Source organism: Gouania willdenowi, chromosome 4 (assembly GCF_900634775.1).
Source record: "Gouania willdenowi chromosome 4, fGouWil2.1, whole genome shotgun sequence".
In the NCBI taxonomy this organism is placed as follows: domain Eukaryota; kingdom Metazoa; phylum Chordata; class Actinopteri; order Blenniiformes; family Gobiesocidae; genus Gouania; species Gouania willdenowi.
In genome coordinates this window covers 12,238,406-12,261,297 of record NC_041047.1, presented here as the reverse complement: position 1 = coordinate 12,261,297, position 22,892 = coordinate 12,238,406, and the positions used below count along the sequence as shown (strand labels likewise).

General features: G+C 36.3%; 3 protein-coding genes across 5 annotated transcripts in view; all 3 read left to right on the top strand.

The window, feature by feature from the left end:
* The first annotated feature begins 9 nt into the window (after nt 1-9).
* gatc (glutamyl-tRNA amidotransferase subunit C) lies at nt 10-3,301 on the top strand. The gene is made up of 5 exons (XM_028443770.1): nt 10-331; nt 1,992-2,042; nt 2,449-2,618; nt 2,702-2,805; nt 2,913-3,301. Exons 1-5 carry the CDS (start codon nt 188-190, stop codon nt 2,972-2,974), a joined length of 531 nt encoding a protein of 176 aa, XP_028299571.1. The 5' UTR covers nt 10-187; the 3' UTR covers nt 2,975-3,301.
* Nucleotides 3,302-5,240: 1,939 nt separating this feature from the next.
* On the top strand, nt 5,241-8,127 carry LOC114462304 (zinc finger protein 184-like). The gene is made up of 2 exons (XM_028445036.1): nt 5,241-5,594; nt 6,016-8,127. The coding sequence occupies exon 2, from the start codon at nt 6,103-6,105 to the stop codon at nt 8,023-8,025; it is 1,923 nt and encodes a 640-aa protein (XP_028300837.1). The 5' UTR covers nt 5,241-5,594; nt 6,016-6,102; the 3' UTR covers nt 8,026-8,127.
* Nucleotides 8,128-13,364: 5,237 nt separating this feature from the next.
* LOC114462419 (homer protein homolog 3-like) overlaps nt 13,365-22,892 on the top strand; it is a 62,261-nt gene continuing 52,733 nt past the window's right edge. Inside the window, exons 1-2 of one of the 3 annotated variants that reach the window (XM_028445229.1) lie at nt 13,365-13,784; nt 19,928-19,973. In XM_028445229.1, the coding sequence (XP_028301030.1) occupies nt 19,951-19,973 (23 nt within the window). In that variant the 5' untranslated portion in view covers nt 13,365-13,784; nt 19,928-19,950. The remainder of the gene's footprint in view (nt 13,785-19,927; nt 19,974-22,892) is intronic. The other 2 variants (XM_028445230.1, XM_028445228.1) reach the window with 2 other exon arrangements.

Below are 22,892 nucleotides of genomic sequence, written 5' to 3'. Positions count from 1 at the left end.
TTTCCAACGCATGCGCGTAGATTACGTCACTTCCGTCACTCGCAATCACTACACAGAGCATCAGGCTCGTGAAAGGATTAGGCACTGACAGTCTGTGTTCAACTTCTTACAGCCATGGAGCTGAATATATCTGTCGTTACAGCTGTTTAAACGACTTTACTTCGTGATGGGGATTTATTTATGAAATATGTCCGCTTTAAGCCGCACTGCGTCACGCACATGTTGCATGTCGCTGAAATTCATTCGACCTTCTTCAGAACTGCGAACAAACGACGGACGGTCGATCCGACATGTGGAGAGATTCAATGGAAGGAGCTACAGCAGTACTCATGTAATGTTCCAGTTCTCATTTAATGTTCTAGCCAGGTTTGGGGACAATTATAATTGTAATTACAAATGCATTTGTAATTTCAAAAAATTGTTGCTGTCGTAATTCAATTCAGTAACTGTAAATTTAGTTGCAATGAAAATTAAAAAAAAAAAAAAATGTCAGTTATAATTTAATGTGAAATTGTAGAACCGTGTACAGTTTTACACATATGTACTTAACAATTGGTAAAATATGTTTCATATCAAGTTTTCCCACATTTTACCATTTAAAAGATTGAAATCTAATGGTTTACTGACACAAAAAAGGCTCGAATGCCCACACCAAAAATATTAAAACCTATATTTTCATTGATTAAGAAGCCTAACAAAGTAACCAATAGTTAGGAAAGAAATAAGATGATAGATATTTGTTTTTAGTGTATTTTACAGCTGATTTAGGACCCTTTATCATAAGAGATGCTAACACTAGAGTAAGAATAGATTCTATAGAGGGTTTTCACGGCTCATCATCAATCCGGAAGTCGCCATATTGGCGATATTCAGCAGGTAAACAAAGCACACACACAAGCAAATCCTGAATTTTGAGAGGAAATAATGAATTATTGTCGTGTTTTTGGTTGTACCAATCGGTCAAACTGAAAAACATTTGGAGTTTTATAGACTGCCAAAAGTTATAACAAATCAGGGAGAACAATGTCAAAAGTTATCAGAGGAAAGGTTTCACTTGTGGCTAGCAAAGCTAAACCAGGATCTACCAGACAGAAATCTGGACAACATCCAAATTTGTTCGGTCCTTTTCTTGTCAGGTAAGTGAATTGTTGATCGCAGCGGCTCTTAACTAAGTTTCTAATGTGTTAAGAATATAATTCATATCAAGCTACTGCATGTGGCATTATTGACTTAATATAATCACATTTAACAGCGCACTACAGTAGCAACGCAGTTTTTAAAATGTAGCGCTAAAATGTGCTGTATTTCTTATTGTATTCCAGGTAAAAGGTCTGACCTTTAACTGTTATTGCATTATTTACTTTGGCCTTCACAACACATCTGTCATTGATGACTTGATACTGCATCTCCCTCACCCATCCACACAACATCTGGTTATAGGCCTCCAAACTTTTATAAGATTTAAGGTCTTCCGCTGTGTATGGGCTTGGTGAGAAAACCAGGTAGTTGACAATATCAGGACACATAATAGACTCTCCGGGTCGTCATTGATCCAAGACGAGGGAGCCGACTCATATGGATCTGCACCACCAATAAAGCGTAACTTTTCCAAATATCATTCCCTTTCCTGTGGACCAAGTCCTTCCCTGTGTGTCTTTGCATCTATAATGCATTTTGAGGAGCTTTTTTATGTGGTTTACCTATTGCAGTGTTTACTTTCAAGTGCCTCAAACATTTAGTGTTTATCTCCGAGTGCCTCCAACATGGCTGCGTATCCGGGTTACTGCTCAGAGCGTGACGTCGTTGAAAACCCTTTATGGGGTTATTTATTTCAGGCTCAGTTATTGTGATTAATTGTAATTGAGAACGTAATTGTAATTGAAAACACAATTTTAACTGAAAAATGTAATTGATCCCAATCCTGGTTCCATTACTGAGCAACACAACCCCTGTGTTCATCATGTCGGTCTGATTCAACATCTCATCTGCAGGTACCACAGGTGCCAACGTGGGAACCGGTACCAGAAGATCAACTTCCCCCGGTAATGAACGACTTTTGGTGTCACATTACCCAGGTCTTCAATGACCAACACCTACAGTATATCAGGGGTGTCAAACTCATTTTAGTCCATGGGCCAAATGCGGAACAGTTTGATCTCAAGAGGGTCACAGATTCTATGCTATAAAACAAGTCATTTCTACATTATTGCGCCCTAGTTTGCACTTCTACGTATACATAAAATACAAAATATGTAAGAAACCGACAATAGGGTCTTTACTATAAATTGTTGGATAACCAATCGATAGGAAATAAATTAGATGATATATATTTGGGTTTTGTGTATTTTACAGCTGATTAGTTTTGAGGTTTTTTATTTTAGGCCCACTAATTGGCATTCATTGTAAATTGAACTTTAGTAATTGAGAACGTAATTGTAATTTTCCCAGTGTACGTCAATCCCTCCTGAACTGGTGGACAAACTGGAGCGGCTGGCCTTGGTGGATTTCCGTACCAAACAAGGAGTGGCTTGTTTGGAGAAAGCCATCCAGTTTGCAGATCAGCTCCATGTTGTTGACACATGTGGCACTGAACCAATGGACTGTGTTCTGGAGGACAGGTGCTGTTTGGACACCTCTGATCACTGCTCTATTGATGTGACATGTTCATTCACTGGGTTTTTATTGACCTGCTGACATCCAGGGCTTTATACCTGAGGGATGACACTGTGATGGATGGAAACTGTGCTGAACAACTGCTCCAACTCTCACAAAACACAGTGGAAGAATATTTTGTGGCTCCACCAGGTACAGAAAAAACATACTTTTTTTTTTTTTTTTTTTAATGATATGAATGTTGTTAGTAAAAACATGCTGATAAAGCGCCATTATTAATTCCTGTCTTTCTATTGCAGGAAATATTCCTTTACCTAAGAGGGAGGAGAGGTCTGCCATGCTGAAGCACTCTGAGTTTTGATCTTAACTGAAATGTCTGCTATTTAATACTTATCTTAATGTTCTTCACATCTTTTTGTGGAAAACTTCTGGTTTCATTCACTTTTTCTGCATCAATGAATAAATGAAAAGTAAATGTAACACCCAGCAATGTATTGAATATAATCAATAATCATTTAAAATATTATTCAGTGGCATATGAGGAACAATGTCTGATTTCACCCTGAACTCTCTAAGCCAGTGTTTTTCAACCCTGAGGACGTGACCCCATGTGGGGTCACCTGGGAATAAAATGGGGTTGCCTGAAATGTCTTGTAATAACAAAATAAATTACCAATTAAAATACAAATGTTATATTATTTTTTTGATTTTTTGTATTTATAGGGATTATTTTGCAGAGTAAAAAACAAATTAATAAATCAAGAATTTCATTTCTCCTGTGCGTGAACATGTATATAATGAAATAACGTCCCCAAGTTCCTTGTTAAACCCTTAAAGATTAAATAGAGCAGTTTAATAAAAAAAAGAAAAAGTAATTAAAACAGAAAAACACCAGTAATTAAAATAAAATGTATATACAAAATATTACAAACATAACACAGTGATATACAAAACAATAGTGACAATATCGCAGAACTAGATATGTACATTGCAGGAAGAGGATGAAAGCTCAGAGACAATTTTATTATTTTTCAAATTAAAATGCTGCATACATTCTCTAACAACCATACTATACTTTCACTTTTTCAAATATAATCTAGTTCCAATAAAAAAAGAGTACTTTGTATTTGTAACACAGTTTAACAAACATGATCAAAAAAACTGATTTTAGAGAAAGAAAGTCTCCGAGGTTCACCAGAAATTTATATCAAAATAGGGTCACGACAAGAAAAAGGTTTGGAACCACTGCTCTAAGCTGTCGTTCACAAAAGTTTGCACAGGATAAAGTGAAAATGACAGAAAAAATATAAATCAATGTGTAAATGCGGAATCAAGAGGGAATCAGACTTTAACATGAAGAGGAATCTATATATCAGGTAGGACTCGAACACTGTCCATATAACCTAAACCTCACTAAATAACTTTTTGGGGATTACCCTGTCCCTGGCCATACCTGATGAAAGAGCTTTAACTACTTTTTTACACTCAAGCTAGAGTAGGTGTCATAAAATTTTAAAGAAAAGTCCCGTTGCAGGGTTAAAACCCACAAATGTTTAAGTGACCATAAAACTGAAGTTTGTTTTTTTGCTCTTAAAATACAAGAAGGACTCAAATTGACAGCATTTTATTTAAAGATAACCTTCAATCCAGAGTTCAAAAAATTTTCGTTTTCTCTGTAGCAGTTTTTATAAATGCAACACAATATAGTTTTTTTATATACAGCATAAAGTTGAAACAAAAAAAAAACAAAAGTTTGCATGTTTTATCTTCATTTTAAATGTCAAAAGGGTTTGTGGCTCCTAATTCAATTCAACTTTATTTATATAGCACAAATTACAACAAAGTCATCTCAAAGCGCTTAACAAAAAAAAAAAAAAAAAAAGGGATCATAGTAAGAAAGAAAAAACCCAACAAGATCCACATGACCAAGCATTTAGCGACAGTGGGAAGAAAAAACCCTGTTAGCAGGAGCCAGTTTATATAAAATGACTCCAAAAATACACAAAACGCCATCACACAAAACCTTTGTTCTGTCCTGTATTCATTGATTGGTCATTATTCTGAATGTTCATAATGAGGCCCAGAAAATAACTTTTTATATATTGAGTTATTTAATGTAATGATATTGATTTTGTCTTAAAAGAAAAAATAAATAGGAATGCTAATAATGAATCAAAACCCCAAACGCCCAGTGCAGATGGTGAAAAAAGTAAGCAAATTGACTCTAAAAAAACCCCAAAAGACAACAAAAATATACTAAACAACAAGAAAAGCACATGGAATGACAACAAAAATACACAAAATTAAACAAAACACACTAAGAATCAACAAACACACAGAAAATGACATTTATTATACAAAATAACAACAAAAACACACAATTGAATAGACTCAAAAAACACAAAGAATTACAACAAAAATACACAAAATGACCCAAAACATACAAAATTACATAAAATTATAAAAAATTACTAAAAAAAAATACGCATTATTCTAAACGCAGACCTGAATGTCCATAATGAGGCCCAGAAAATACGTTTTTATATGAGTTATTTAAGAGTTAATACGATCTAAGATTTAATATAAAGATATTGATTATGTCTTAAAGAAAAAAATAAATAGGAATACTTCACACTAACGGTAGCCTACACGTGTTGTGATGAACACGAGACAAAAACAACCCCAGTCAGCAGCAGAAGAAGAAAACGTGAGGGAAAACACGTGTCTGTGAGTTTAATAGCAAAAGTTATTAATATCCAGCCTACAGACGGAGTCAGACCAAATTATAATAGTGCCTCAAAGCTCCACTGGAAAGTGAGAGAGTACAACACGGTGTCAGAAGACGAAGTTTCAGAGGCACAGAGAGGCTTGAGCAGAGTGCTAACCGAGCTAGCATAATGCTAACCGAGCTAGCATAATGCTAACCGAGCTAGCAGTGTGCTAACCGAGCTAGCGCAGCCGAGACGCTACAGGATAAAAAGGTAAATACACCAGAAAAAGTTGATGGGTTTAATCCAAAGTTTTTGTTTTTTTGTTTCATAATAAGCCTATTTTTGCCCAGTTGTATGTTTGCATCGTCATCAAATATTGTTTGTGTCAAAGATATTGAGCAGCAGTTCACATTACAGCTTGCAATAGAGCATATGATGAAACTGTGCAAAATATACAGATACTAAAAATTTTACCAATTAAGAAAAAAACTTTTTTTTTTTCATTTTCAAAAGTGAAGTTAAACAATATATGCTTATTTTGATTTTTCTAATCCAACTTCACAGTGGAAAAAAAACAGTGATTTAAAATGCTCTCTTGTTTCTTTGTATCATTTGTTGCCTGTCGTTGTTAACACTAATAATAAATCTGTAATTATTTGAAATCTAAAACTTTTTTTGTTCTTTTTTTTAGGTCTACGGGGACATCACTGGGGGGAATTCTGTACTGCTTTATAATCACAGATTCAAACCTTCATCATCATTTATATATTATTGATAAATGGATCAGTTCATAGCACCGTCACCACTGTCTCTCACCAGTAACCCTGCTGACAACTGGGACAGCTGGGAACAAAGCTTTCGGAGGTATATAGCAGCCTCAGGGGAGAAAGATGAAAAAGTAAAGATAGACATTTTACTCCACACCATTGGCGAGGATGCACTGGAAATGTACAACACACTGACGGTTAGAGCTGAGGGAGTAGAGCCAACAATCGAGGATGTTCTTCAAGCCTTTAAAGATCACTGCAGTCCACAGAAAAATGTCGTCCTTGAACGAGTTCAATATTGGTCCCATCAGATGACAGCAGGGACATCAGTAAACACATTCATAACCGAGCTGAGACAGAAAAGCAAAGACTGTGAGTTTGGAATAATTGAGGATGACATGCTCAGAGATAAGCTTGTGTTAAGCATCACAGACTCTCACCTAAATAAGAGACTGTTACAGGAAAGATGTCTAACGTTATCGAGAGCAATAGAAATATGCAGAGCAACAGAGGAAGAAAAGACTCTGTTACAAGCCTTCGAGACTGAACACGGAATGCAAGAAGTTCCATTGGATGCTGAAATAAAAATGATTCTTCCTGACAAGAGTCTCCACCATAACACCAGTCGAAAATTAGGTTCCCAATCTGTTACAAATACAGATCAAACTAAAAAACTTGTGCTGGCTGCCTTCATGCCTAAAGTTCAACTGCACAGATTACAGCTCCAGCAGCCGTCAGTCACTGATCGTATTTTCAGTGAGAGGAACAACGTGGAGCAGCTGCTCCTAGAGCGTCTCCACATAAAGCAGGAACCAGAGATGCTCAGTGACGGTCAGGAGACAAACCAGCTTTGTGTGCAGCAAGAGACAAACAGTGCTACTTGTCCTGTTAAATGTGAAGATGAAGAGGAGAAGCCTCAGGCCTCCCAGCTACACTGGAGACAACTAACAGAAATCAACATGAAGGAGGAATCTTCAACCTGCAGTTTAAATAAATTAATGACAAGACAAAGCGTGGGAATTAACAGCAAAGGACCAGAAGCAGCTCAGAACCCAGATACAAGCAGTTTAGTTCTACAAAGTCCTGATGAAATGGACTCATCTCAGACTGAAGATAGCAAGGATTATAAAGATGATGATGAAGACTGTTGGCAGAAACCTCTTTCAGAGTCTGAAGCTGAAGCTGACTTTGACTCTACCAAGAAAAAGAGAAAGATGTCTGACTCAAGTAAAAATCCCAAAATGGGACGTAAAGCTTCCAAAACACAGATGAGTTCATTTCAACAGATTTGTTCAAAGAAGATGTTTCAGGTAAAAATGACATCTGAATGTGAGGGTGGTAAGAAAGCATCACTCAGTGCTGCTTCAAAACTGAGAATCCACACAGGAGAGAAACCCTTAAAATGTGATGTTTGTAGGAAATCTTTTAACTTTGAGTCCAAACTTAAGCAACACATGAGAATCCACACAGGAGAGAAACCCTTTGAATGTGATGTTTGTAGGAAATCTTTTTCTCAACAGGGTAGCCTTAGGTTACACAAGAAAATCCACACAGGCGACAAACAATTTGAATGTGATGTTTGTAGGAAATCTTTTTCTCAACAGGGTAACCTTAGGTCACACATGAGAATCCACACAGGAGAGAAACCCTTTGAATGTGATGTTTGTAGGAAATCTTTTTCTCAACAGGGTAACCTTAGGTCACACATGAGAATCCACACTGGAGAGAAACCCTTTGAATGTGATGTTTGTAGGAAATATTTTAACTGTGAGTCCAAACTTAAGCAACACATGATAATCCACACAGGAGAGAAACCCTTTGAATGTGATGTTTGTGGGAAATATTTCAACACTCAGTTCAATCTTAGGCGACACATGAGAATCCACACAGAAGGAAAACCGAGTCCACACGTAAGAAAAAACATTCAAATGTGATGTGTTTGGTGATGTGGTTGTTTATTGTTTTTAAGCAACATAGGTTTAGTTATAGTTAATGTTTGAAGTGTAGTTAATTATTTTAATAAGGTAAAATGTATTTTGGCAGATGTTTAAGATTTTGTATTTACAGTTCTTTGCGTGATTCATTACTGTAATTGTAAACATGTGTGTATATAGTTTTACCTTTAAATAATAAAACCTCATCTGTGTTACTTAAAAAAGGTTGCTCTTTATTAAATAATTTACACTTGATTGTTTTTTCACAGATTGCACAAAACAGATATTTCTTGAATCAGCATTTCATTTTTTATTCTAAATAACAGTTCATGAACTAATTACCTAGAAGAGATCTAGGACATTTTTGAAAGCAGCTTTGAAAACCTTCTGGAAAAAGACGTATTATCTTTTTGATAACACAAAAATCTGAATGTCTTTATTATAAAGCAAAACCCCAGACGATGAAAGAGTACACAAATTGACTCCAAAAAACATCTAAAATATTAATATCAGAGAAATATACAAAACAACAAAAGCAGATGAAACAACAACATAAATACACAAAATTACTCAAAACACTTAAGCGACAACAAACAAAAAATAACATTAACACACAATAGATTCCACAAATTACTCAGAACAGACAACAAATATACAAAATGTCAGCACACAATACCTTTGTCCTGTCCTGTTTTAATTGATTGGTAATTTTTCTAAATGCAGACCTGAATGTTTATAATGTGGCCCTCAGATAATCAGTTTCCCGTGTAAGTCTTACTACTACCACCAAGTGGTTCGTTTTTGCCATTACAATGTTCTAAATCAGAGATAATCAGTTTCTCAGGCCTGTATCAGGTGATCTTGTGTCAAGAAAGACAGTCCAGCTGCAGACCTCCACTGTCAGCCACCTCCACTCTGAGATCCCCTCCACTGTCAGAAAGATGTGATGTCAGGATATAAAATAAAAACATCAAAATAAAATTAAAGCCGGGAGCGGCAGCGTAGGGTCTGATGGAGTGGCCGGGGTCGGTAACCCATGTGTATCAAATATGAGACTGTTTGAGCGTTGTATATGGGAGTTACAGCGGTTTTTCTATTATGGTGTGCAAAATGCCGCCTGTCGAAAAAACCCAGTATGAAATGGAAAACTAGTTAAAAATCACTCTCAGTGAATTTGATGCGAATCCATTGAAAAATAGCCAAGATACAGCTTTTAAAATGTCATGGCAAATCATTTTCGGGTGACATTATAGGCCCCTCCCAATGATCACAACCTGTTTTTTCTTCATCAGCGACCTGCTCTCATCTCATAAGATTTATGACAAAATAACCAAATTGGCAATACGGATGGCGATCATCCTTAATTTCTTGATTTTGAGTGGGAACCATTGGCATGTGTGGATCCCGTTAAAAATAGATTAATCATATTCAAAAACCACCGGCAGATATATTTTAACATATCTGCCGGGCTATTGTTATTGGTAATCTTTAAAAAATAATATAAAACCTTTTCAATGCTAATGCCAGGCCATACATGTCAAGTTTTGGAATTGAAAATAAGGAAAATTTTCTGGCGCCCACTACGAGCCATCCCACCCGCCCAACCAAGCTCCAGTTTTCCTTATATTTTAATATAGGTGTGCAAGAAATCTAAAATAGCCACTTGTCAACCACTTACTAAATACAATTAGGTGATCAGAATCTGGTAGGCCGACCTTTATTAACATTGAAATGCTGTGAACATTCCGACTAGGGCTGGGCGACATGGATCTCAATATATTTTCTCAAAATGATGATATACGATATAAATCTCGATAATTTTATGAAATAAAGTCTGACCAGAAAGACAATTCTGGGTTAAATTTGCTGATGCAAAATGCTACACAGGCTCATTTATTAACAAACAGCTGCACAATATGTACACTCATTAATCCAGCTGTACATGCTGTTCTGAGAAGTAAAAGCAGCGACTCCTAAAACTACTTTTTTGATACACAATAAGCTATAATATATATATATATATATATATATATATATATATATATATATATATATATATATATATATATATATATATGAAATATTAGTTTTCTATGTCACCAAAATAGAAAACTTAATACATCTTGAATCTTGATATATCACCCAGCACTAATTCCTACATTATAATACAGCCTAAATAAAAACATAAATGTGTATATGAAGCACATGTGTTTATTTAATACACTTACAGTTTATACACAACTCAACACGTTGCATATTTACTGTTACTTTCACGTTGCTTGTCTTTAAGTTAGACATTAACATTTTATTTTCATTATATATTATTTTAATTTCTCATGCTCACTCATGTGGTTCTCTGGTATTCACTAATGACTTATTAGACACATTTGTTGCAGACTTTACATTCTTTAACACTTTTTAAAGCAGTGTATATTTATGGTGCTTGTGATTGGCTGATTTTTCATGGTGACTTACGTGTTCCTTCCGATGTGGTAGATGCTAAAATATCAGTTATTAATCTAACAGAACGTGTAACTGTGTCCCATCCTGCTGCTCTTTAGGAAGATAAACTCTCTGTCACATTTTACAAGGTATTTACACCAGTTCTTTGTTTTTTTTTCCCGCCAGAACGTCTTCATTAATCATCATCTCTTTTCTGAGTTATTTCCGGGTTTGTTGCCGCTGTCGCCACTAATCTCTGAAATGGCCTGAGTGGCAGTTCTCGCGAGGCTAGTGGCGGCGTTCAGTTTAGTAAGGCATTTTTTTATTATTTATTATTACATTAAAATACGCGATATTTACGGGAAAATAATAATACGAGACGATGGCGGGAAAGAGGGGTAAAATACGGGAATTTCCCGGCCAAAACGGGATACTTGACAGGAGTGTGCTAGGCTAATGCTAAGATAATGCAATGTTTGACGACAGCCAGCACCTACATCCTCACTTGCATTTTCTTCAGGAAATGCAAATATTCTAGTTCAAACTAGTTCAGGCTTTTTTCCTCTCCCCAAAGGACAGTTGTGACAACATTCAACCTAACAAGACGGTTAAACCTTCATGATGGGATTTTCTTTGCTTTTCAGTTGTTCTTCTGTCAACGAGTGTGAGTTAGTTCTTAAAGGAAGCGTCTGTGTGGACACACTGGCCTGCCTGAGCTGATTCATGTCCTGTGAGCTGAAGGCCTCCAGTTGTGCTGCAAACTGGCAGAGGAGCACTTCTCTGAATGGACATGTGGGCTTGTTTGCACGAGGAGCTGTAACAGGCCACTGAGCACCACCGTTAGTGCTTCGACTACTCTTCCACTACATTTAAGGCTTCTCCTGCTTGACTTCATCATCCCAGGCTCATGCAAATAAATCACCTTAAAATGTTAGATACTCCAAAAGAAAGTGTGCCAGAATCAGGCTGAACGGAGTGAACTTGTGCTTTTCCCTTTCCAAGCACTCTTTTCTCCAAGCAAACGTGGCAATGAACAAGTAAATAGAACATCATTGTGCATGTGTTGTTATGTAAACAGTGAGTCACCTTAAGGTCTCAGCACATCACTTCCATCATTCTTTGAATATTTGTCCTCGTCATTTGTTCATTTTTTTTTTACTTTATGCCATTATATGGAAAAATGTTGAAGATATGACTTAATCCAATGAGTTTTAGTTAAACCTCACTTTCAAAGGAATATTAAGTCCCTCTATTTAAACATTAGGGTACTTTCACTTCTGATTATTTCACAATGGTTCCGGGTAGTATGGTCTTTAAAAAAAGGAACTTGTTTCTAAAATGTTTGTCACTTATGAGCAAGGATGAGTCACAAACACGTTTTAATTAATAAGTGAACAAAGCAGCTTTGAAAGAGGCATCTATGTTCTTTGGTAGCGTGATACTAATTCAAATTTGTAGCATTTGATCAGTTTGTGTAAAATGAGATGGATTTATTCTTTGTTTGCAATGAATTTATTTTCAGGAATGAAAAGCATCATTTGATTACAGTACTATGCTGAATGCCTCAGGGAATAGCATTATATGCACAATAGCCTATTGGGACTCAGTGCATACTGCATCATCTCATATATTAATTGGAATGGATGACATGGTGTAGCAAGGGATAGTGTTGTGGATTTTCCTTTATCAATGTCAGAGAATATTAACAGGAAGTCACAGGTTTGACTTCCAGTCTTTCTGGCTGATGTTTGTGGTAGTCTTTGTGAATCTTTGGTTTTCTGCAGGTTTTCAGGATTCTTCACAGTCAAACTGATAGAAAAGATGAAGAAATATCATTTGATTTTCAGTGACTTTTTCCTGTCCCATTAGATATGGAAAACATGAAGCAGCTACTTTTTAGGGCAGCATTAACAAGCAGTATAGTTATTTACATTGTCATGGATGTTATTGCGTTGATTCTGCTCCTCAAAGATTTATTATGGAGACATCCACAGCTTTATGAGCTCAGTTGGATGAGAAGGTCCGCTCCTTAGTCAGACATATGCATAGGTGTAAAGAATACTAATATATCCTATTCAAGTAGAAGTAGCTGTTATTTGATTAAAGTACAAGTCAGTCATACGTAAAATGCTGAAGTACAAGTAAAAAGTCGCTCAATTAAATATTACTCAAATAAAGTAAAAAAGTTACTTGTTATTTTCGCCACATTTATTTATGGTCATAAGTCTTGCCCTTGCATACAGTAAACATCTCATGTATAAACTTAAAAAGGAAGAGACCAAATCTTGCACAATTGGAACTTTATTTATTTTACGCAAAGGCATCTGTATAAAGGTTTGTCAAAATGTACAAATTGAACTTTAAAAAAACAAATAAAAAATAACACCAATGAATTCAATTCAAAATAATAATAATTTAAAGAAAAAAAAATTCTCAGGCTCAAAGTATTACTAAATTTATGAACTCTAAAACAAAAAAATAAATAAAAATAACTGGCATTCAATGCTGTTTTGATGCGGTGCATTATGTTTAATCTGATTGGTCGGCTATGATGTGATGCATTCAATTGTTGTCTTAAAATTTAATTTTTTGTAGTTTCACAATGTCCGTTGATCTTTTTAAAAACAAAAAAAGAATAATTTACACCGCAACAGTTGGGTGTAGAAATGTAACAAATTACATCTTATAAAACGTACTTAAGTACAAGTAAAAATACTGATTTAGAAATGTACTCAAGTAGCCTTAAAATCAATTCAATTAGAGTAACGTGAGTACTTGTAATCCATTACTTTCACCTCTGCATGGCAAGGGTTCAGTGGAGATGGGTTTGCAGTGCGCACTGAGTCCATGGGGGGGCGCTAAAGAGTCCCAGTGGTCCCACTGAGAGTTGAATGGGATCCCAATGTGATCTGGCACTCGGGCGGGAGGGAAGCACACGGCACACTCGGGTCCTGGAGGAGGTATGAGTCCAAAGCTCTCTGCTGTTTCACTTTTCATCGACATTCCTCCGACTGTGTTGCACTCAGAGCCGAGCCAGACGTTTACGGTGCGTAATTACGCACGGAGACGGCAAGATTCACCGTGTGGATCGCCGTGGAAACCCCGTGGACAAAGAAAAGGCTGGAGTAGTACAACCAGTGTCTGGGGCGCAGAGGGGAAACGGGGAACCTGGAGTCGGAAGTGATCGCTCTCTGTTTGGGAAATGTAAGCAGCCAGGATTCAGGATTTTAGGAAGAAAAGCCGCGTTGGAGGCAAAGAAGGAGCAGAACGGAGAGAGTTCATTCCCACAAACAGCATCCGTGTCCTCAGAGCATGGGGTAAGTTGACGTGTCTCTGAATAATGTCTCTTTGATTTGTGAAAGTGATGGGCTCTCAGCTGACACCAAATGGCTTCAATTGAACTTTGTTGTGTGTGTTTTTCTCTCGTTCATTTGGATTGATTTGGACTTTTAATGGAACCTTAAGCAGCTCATAGAGCAGAGGAAGGCAACTTTTAACACAGCGTGTTTGATCACAGGGCCACATGATCTGAGCATTAATACAGGAAAGAACACAGTTTTTATAGGAATTTTGTGTGTTTTTCTGTCATTCTGTGTGTTTGTTGTTGTCTCACTCGTTGTGAGGCATTTTGTGCAATTCTGTAGTCTTTTTGTGTATTTTTCTTGTCAAATATATGCTTTTTTGAGCGATATTGTGTATTTGTGCTGCCATTTTGCATTTTTTTGGAGTAATTTTTGTGTATTCCCGTCGTTGTTTTGCTTGTATGTTCGTATTGTGGGTTTGCAGAGTCATTTTTTGTGTTTTTCTTGTCTTTTTATGTACTTCTGTTGTCATTTCGTGTGTTACTGTTTTTTGTTTATTTTTGTAGTAGTTTTGTGTGTTTTTGGAGTATTTTCTGTATTTTTCTCTTGTCTTTTAACGTACTTTCCTGCAATGATATATATATATATATATATATATATATATATATATATATATATATATATATTAGTCTTGTTTTGTGTATTTTATTAATGTCATTTTGTACATTTACTTTGGGGGCCACATAAAATTAGACCAAGGGTCATGTGACACTGCACACACACGTATATATCTGTGTGTGTGTGTGTGTGTGTGTGTGTGTGTGTGTGTGTGATGTGCTTGACCTAATTTTACTACAGTCTCATGACCCCTAATGACACTGCACAGAGCAAGTCAAACAGTGAGAGATCCATACCCGGATTACACACACACACACACACACACACACACACACACACACACACACACACACACACACACACACACACACACACACACACAAGCTGAGGCTGAGCGGGATGCTCATCAATGAAGTGTGTGTGTGTGTGTGATGCAGCCTAGTTGTTTCCCACTAGGTTAACTGGGAGGGATCCAAGCTTTAAACAGTTCCCACAAGCATTGAAGGGTTTGCTTTGCTTTGCTTACTTTATTTTTTCTTTTTTTCAAACAGTCCGAAAATGTGAGGAAAATCAGTGACTGTAAAATTCAATAATTGATTAGCCACTTGGGTCAGTGCAATGACCTGCTGTCAGTGTGTCATACAAATAAGGGACAAAAGCATGATTGATATTTACAGCATAATAGATATATCAATAGTTTTATTGTACAGAAATGACAAGGAACAAACTTCGAGAGATTTGGAAGTCACAATACCATATATTTTAATATTAAACATTACAATATACATTGCGATATATCGTGATATCAATAGCTGTGTTTCCGTAACAGATTTTCCAAAGAATTAAAGTGATGTCTTTTAAGTTTTGACAAAGTGTAATTGCGCTTTGAACTTGTTTCCCTTGATGTTTGTTTTTGAAATCTCATCCGCTGCATGAAGATGGACGCTCCAAACCTCCTTATAACACTCAGCATTCCTTTATTGTTTGACGTCTAATGTTGCAGTAATAAATTTTAAGTATAATGCTAAGAAATGTCCCAGTATCCTCCTCTGTCCACACGTACCGCACCATGTTTTCTCAAAGGGAAGTGGTCATGTGACCAGGTACGTGATCGGGGAAAAAGTGTTTCTATAGCGCTTTTGCGATACATTTCAATATCAAAACGTCTGAAATTCCTCCTAATTGTACCGATATGAATGGGTCAGCTTTTCTTATCCCTGCCGTTGCTGACTATTGTTCTCTGTTTGAGTAACATCACTGGATCAAGCATTTTCTAACATTTCACACTACAAAATAAGTAATAAAAGTATGTACAATTCGCGTTGATATCGTATTGGTATCGGCCAATACCCAAGGCTGCAATATCGGTATCGCATTGGAAGTGAAGAAGTTGTATCGGGACATCCCTAGTATGTTTATCAAACTGTCAAATTAAATTTTTCCAAAAAGTTTAACTTTTGCTTCTACAACAGATTCTGAAAAAAAAAGTAATCACATACATCTATAAAAGTGCCCAGTATGTTTTATGAAAATAAGTGCAATCGTGCATAGTGGCCAATGAAGCCAATGCCCATTTCTCTTTCTACTTCCTGGATAGGCCACCAGTGCACCACATGTTCCCTTTCTAGTTGAATGGTTTTTGCTGACAATCCCACTTGAACACAGCTTCAGGTCTTTGTTTTTGGAGCATCTCACTAAGAGCTCTCAACAGACCCCTGCTGCTGGCGTTTACCTTTTAAAGTTTAATAGGATTGTCTTAAAGGTTTACAGTCGGACTGTATTTGTCACTTATTTCTCATGCACCTTACTTTGAAAGTAGATACAGCTATAAGCGGTTAAATGACTATAATTTGACCATTTTGATGCTGACGCACACTACATGAAGCTTTTTACATATGATTGGATGCATGACGTTTCAAAGGTATGAATAAAATCATAAGCATGCCATAAAATATCATCTAAAAATAATTGTATGAAGGACTTTACTGTACATCTTTTGAGCTTAGGGTTGATCATTTCTGACAATACAGTCACAGTGGTCATTGGCTGTGTTCAAAATGGCACACTATTAGGATTGTGACGATATCTCGATACGCCGATATATCGCAGTATTTCTATATGTATATCGGAGATTTTAGATTCAGTCCGATAAAATCTGATATTTGTTTTCTGGATGATATCGGACCGATACCAATATCGGATCGGGACACCTCTAGCAAATATGCAGAAATTGTCTTCTTTGGTTTTTGTTTTGACCCTTTTCCAATCAAACACTTGATTTAGTGTAACCGAAAACGACCCTCCATAAACAAATCAATCATAGAAATTGATTCACTGTTACTTGCTTCTGCATATCTTACTTGTCTTCATAATACATAACCTACAATGGACATTTTTACACTCAGTTTGGAGGAATTGCACATAAATATGTCAAAAAACAAGGATAAGTTGTTTGTACATTAATATTTTAGCAGACGAGGCATCATGTCGGCATCAATATTGACACCAAAGAGTGAAGGTGGAGTTCCTCTCATACAGTTTTTTTCTCGTGGCCAACACCACAGTGACACACTTGTTTTCTTGGCAGCACCATCCAAATATCCGGTCACATGCCTCGTGTTTGATGTATCTGTTAGAGGACAGAGCAGACAGCAGCGTTGCTCTGTTTCTCTGTGGAGGAATCATGGCAACAGAGTTTGGTCACCTCATCCAAATCAAACACAAGCAGAACTATGGGATTGAGTCCCTGCGCACTCGCACACAAACCTGCACTGCTGCTGATAAACAGAAGCTGCTCACTGGTTCTCCACACACTGTACAGACAGTATGGGAAAGTTGATGGAGAGCCACTTTAGGTCCATAAACAAAGTGTGTCGTTAATGTTGTTTTCGTGCTGCATATACAGCCAGTCCTTAAATACTTACTGAGCCATTCAAATCCCAGAGGTAGAACATAAATAAATGACGTGATAACAGGGATCCTAACTGTGGTATGTTAATGGACTGCTTTATTGAAGTAGAATGTATTATATGTCAGTGTACGTGTCAGAAAACTGAAGACTCCCTTTTACACACACACTCGTACACTTGTATCTCTTCATTTTTTTTTTTTTAAAACATTTAATATATCAGAAGAAGCCTTGGATACAGGAGCTGTTGAGGTCGACCTTGAGGTTTGCCGGAGACGGCAGGGGAAGAATGAAAGATACGCAGCTCAATGCAGTGAGGAAGAGAAATACACTCCTAGCTCACAGATAACACATGCGTGTCATTTCTTTCAATTCACGTTGAATAATCTTTATTTTGTGACAAATATATAACAGCCATCTCTGTCAAATACACACTTGAAGTATAACGGTGAGAAAAAACGTTATTCATTTATTATATACATATGAGTTGAACCTTTGTGCTAATTAGAGCCTGTAGGCAAACACGACTGGAAAAACTGACAGTAACCAGATTTAAAAAAAAAAAAAAAAAAAAAAGTGGTGATGATAATAAGTGATACAATATAGACAAACAAAGCCAATGGCATTTGGAGGTCGCGAAAAATATAATCCTGGGGACAGAAGAAGAGAAGCTCGATCAACCAAAAAGTTGCCTAAACCTACATCTAGACCTGGGCAATATATCGAGTCAAAATATATCGTGATTTCTGTTTTGGCGATGAAGAACATGAAAATATTGCCTATATATACGCATATTGATATGTTTTTTTTCTTTTACAGCTTATTTTGTATTAAAATACTAATTTTAGGAGTCACTGCTTTTCCCAACATTATGAAAAGCACAGTTAGATGGATTGATAAGTGCATTCTAATAACCCAGACCTAACCCTAAACAAGCCACACTGCAGAACTCACTCACACATGCTGTCTCATAATGGAGAAAAAGGCAAAAGTGGCACATATTGTGCAGCCGTTTGTTAATAAATGTACATGTGTAGCATTTTTCATCGGCAAATTTAAGCTAGAATTGTTTTTCTACTAGTAAAACTTAATTTGGTTAAAAATATAATATAAAATATAATATTGAGATATGAGTAAGGGTTCATATCGTCCAGCCCTACTTACATCAGAATAACTATTAAAAACTAGTGATTCTTAAGCTATAAAATATATACTACTATGAGCCTTATTAAAGTGGATCCTGAAGTGCAACTGTGAGCAGGTTACAACTTATTCCACTGAGAGCCAATGTAGGGCTGCACAATTTATCGAATTCTAATCGTGATCACGTCTGCAATATTTAAATTACGGGCTCTGCACTCATTCATTTATTCAGTTAGCCTTTGGTACATTTTAAATTCTTGGGGTAATTGTTTTTTCAATTATTATTTTTTTTATTATGATTCCATTTATAGCTTAATTTTGTACTATAAACTGTACACATATTTGTTTGTTTAAAAGTAGTGCAATAAAACAGATTTTTTCCTAATATGATAAATATTTGTGATTACAATAATAATCAATAATAATCGTGACTATCATTTTGGTCATAATCGTGCAGCCCTAAGCCAATGAAGAAAGACCGTGAGTTATCTGTCATACGTCAATTTACTTTAATCTAAAAGTGTCAAATATGACAGACATCTTATTACACTTTTGATATGAACATACTGTATTTATAAGCGAGAAGGGGTCTCTCTTTTTTCTGTACATCATTTTAAATATCAGTGTTTACTGCATGTATATGCTGTAATATGTACAGTATACATTTTGTGGGGGTATTGTGCACACGTTTCCACATTACCATACAAAGAGAATCAACACAGTAAATAAGACACACTACAGAATTTGGGTTTAAGTCTTAAGGGGACATATTATACATTTTTCACTATTTAAAACAGTTTCCTGTGGTCTAAATGACATATCTGTGCTGGGGTATGGACAAAACATAACATGAATTAAGCAACAGGGGAGGTTTATGACCCTGTATTATCCAGCTCTTTCAAAGCACTCTATTTTGGGGGGTGTGTCCCTGGAGTTGCAAAGACCTCCCACTCCTTCCCACCCCTCTCTTCTGCTGGGGTGGCACACACCACTCCTTCGCCAGTGAGAAAAACAATGGCGGACTTTCGCAAAAGTTTTCATCAGGTTAGGGGTGGAGTCCATGGGTGGAGTTACCAGTGGAGGGGAGGGTATTCAACTTGTGACATCACAAACTGAGAACATTTGAAACGGAGCACTTTTCTGTGTTGTTAGACTTACACAGACCACAAACAAAAGGATGGATGGGTTTATTTCACATTTATTGTGCTGGCGTGATCAAAAACACTGCAAAAGTGGATTTTTCATAATGTGTCCCCTTTAACAATGAGGTGAAAATAATGTGTTCATACTTTTTTTAAAAATGTGATTTTTAAAAGTTAATATTTTGTTGTGTATTTTCTAACAATTTAATTACATTTACCATTTCTCCATAAATATATGCACATGCTGCATTGAAGGTGCATCAGGAGGACCAAACTGTTGGAGCTCCATGAGTAAAACTGTCCCATTTTTGTAACTTTGATCCTCTTTCTATCTCGTCATGCTGCAGAGGAGTTTTCTGCGAGCTGTAAAATGTACCCGCTACACCGAGAGAGGTACGAACCCATTGTTGTGTTGTGTGTGGTTTGTGTTGTGGGTCTGCATGTAGGGGATCAAATGGGGACATCACATGGCTTTGACAATCATTTACACATGAATATTAACGTTTAGGAATTCAAACATTTATTAACATGAATAGAAAAAAAACATGTTGTGTACAATGAAATCCTTCCTTTGTCTGCTGCTGCGACGTCCAATTAAGAATTAAAGAAAGACGTAAAGTAATTAGAAAAAGGAATACACTGAAACGACTTTGAGAGATTGAGTTATTATTATACAGGCTAATATAAACACAAATAATGTTTCCCTTACTACACAATTTCATATTGTACATCATGATGACAATCACGATATAAGTTATAGATGTGGCTTTAAGACAAAGCAAGCATGAATTATTGAAATATTTTTTGCACAGGGAGATATGTTTAGGGCAACTATTGAAATATGAACTATTTATTACTATATGTATTGGGACATGGGGTGGGAGGGAAGCTTGCAATAATTAAAGATTAGTATCTCGTTGGAGTTGTTTCGGCTACGTTTTTAAATTACTTCTATTCTAGTCATCCTTCATTATCTTTTCCCCTAACTAAAGTTAAACCATGAAATTGAAGCATTTCGGACTCAGAAGTGCACAATAAAACGTTTTTTCAGTACCTTTCAAACTAGCTCACAGTTTCAGAAAGTTTGGTGGGATGTTGGAGGAACCACTCCATATTTATTATTGTCCAGAAACTCAAAATAACAAGTACAAAATAAAGATTAATCTAAGACAAGGGTGTCACTCAGTCATTTTAGTTTAATGGCCAAATACGGACCACTTTGATTAAAATCTTATTTATTGCATTGTTAATATTCAAAGGATTCAAAGTCAATAAATTCTAATTTAATGAACATGATAATAAAATATGGCATATTGTGTCATGAACACAATTATGTGTTTATTGATTGTTGATTTAATATTTGGTAAAACTACTCCAGCTGCTTATACACATGGTGTCAATCTGTTCAATCCCTTTTTCATTGAAGTCTGCGTAAAGCAGAAATAAGTTTGTCACACCACAGAAACATGTCATTTACCACTGAGCCAAATTTGAAAGATGAAAAAAATGGCTAAGTATAATAAATTAGGTCTCAAAATTATGGAAAAACAAGCACTTCTCTCTGCTCTTAAAGGCTGGGGGCGTGTCAGTTAGAGACGCTGGTACCACACCCACGCGTGGGAAGGGCGCCGCTTCCGTGTATTAACCCCAACTTTATGGGAGAGAGCAGTGTGAAAGACCAAAAAACTTAGGAAAAATCAGGTGTCAGCAGAAAGGTCTTCTCCTCCCGCGTACAGTCAGAACTAGAGCTGAACAATAAATTGCATTTGCGATATTATCGCGATATCGTGAAACGCGATTTTCTAATCTTCAAATTTTTTTTCTTGTCCTTGTGCTGTCCAGTTAAGTTCAGAGAGTGTTTAAAATTTATATTTTAGATTTATTTAAAGTTTAAATAAATCTGAAATAGTTTGTTATGAAACAGATTGATTTCTTTCTTGTGTTCGTTGAAAATACATGACAAGAGGCCCTTGATAAAATAATCGCATATTAAATCGCAATATTGAGGAAAAAAAATTGCAATTTGATTATTTTCCATAATCGTTCAGCTCTAGTAAGAACTGCGTCCGCTGGAGGCAAAATATTTGCGGTGCAAAAAATGCGCATTTCATTTAAAACGTGGCACCAGCAAACGCGTTTTATTCCCCTGAGTCTGAATATGTTCATATCTTCAGCGTCAGGGTCGGGTTTATGCTAATGGGGGCTCTGTTAAATAACGCGGTTATGATATCTGACACGCCCATTTAATTCTGAACAAAGAAACATAGTTTGTGAAGCCTAGCTCCACAATTACATTATAAATGGTTGAATGGCTTTGTACATGTTTTGAGGAACACATTTATGACCCATTTAATGTGTTTAGAAGAAAATGGCTTAATTTGCTTTACACGGACTTTAAAGGTTTCTCTGCTTTTGAACAAAAAAAGAAATCTACCCCCGTCTTACCAGCACGGTGCTAATCCTTCCATAAGTGTCTCTGCAAGCTGCTGCAGCCTGTGAAATGTCATGATGTGCAGATGTTGTCATCAACACATCATCCCGCTCTCATTGTCATCCCCTGGCTGGCGTCACTTTCGTCCCCCCACCGCCTCCCTCGCACGCCCCATCCAACTCTGCACCCCCCCTCCCCCTCCCCCCTGCAGCCCTGGTGCTTCGTTTCCAGTGTTTGTCACTGACAGTGCTTCGTGTTGTACAAGCTGCTTGCGTGTGTTGCATGTCAGACCTAAATGTTTCAAAGTACGTCAGAAGTATATGCTGCTGTAAAAATAAGCTTTTCACTATTCTGCTTTTTGTAATTTATATATATATTTTGTAATCTTCAGTTATGTGCAGTTAGGTAAAGGTGGTAATGGTATCAAATCACATGCATGTCACATTACTCTGAAATGCTCGTCTGGCCAAAGTTCACTAATCATCATCACAGCAGGGTTGGGGTCAATTATAATTTTTATCACGTGATTGAATCAATAATTAATTACAATTAGTGCATAATTGTTATTGAAAATATGGTTGCTGTTGTAATATTAATAGAGTTCAGAAAATTTACTTTGTAATTGTATTTGGCATGAAAGTTTTATAAAAACTGTCAATTATAATTTCATTAAATACAAAATTGGGAAACATGTTACAGTTCTAGCTAACAATTATTAAATGAAAAACAAACAAGATAATAGATAATTGTTTTTAGTGTATTTTAAAGCTGATTTAAGACATTGGTCAAAACAAGGGGTATTGAAAAAAATTGATTCGGCGATATATCGCGATATTACGTCGCACGATTCTCGGATTGATTCTAAATGTATCCGTATATAT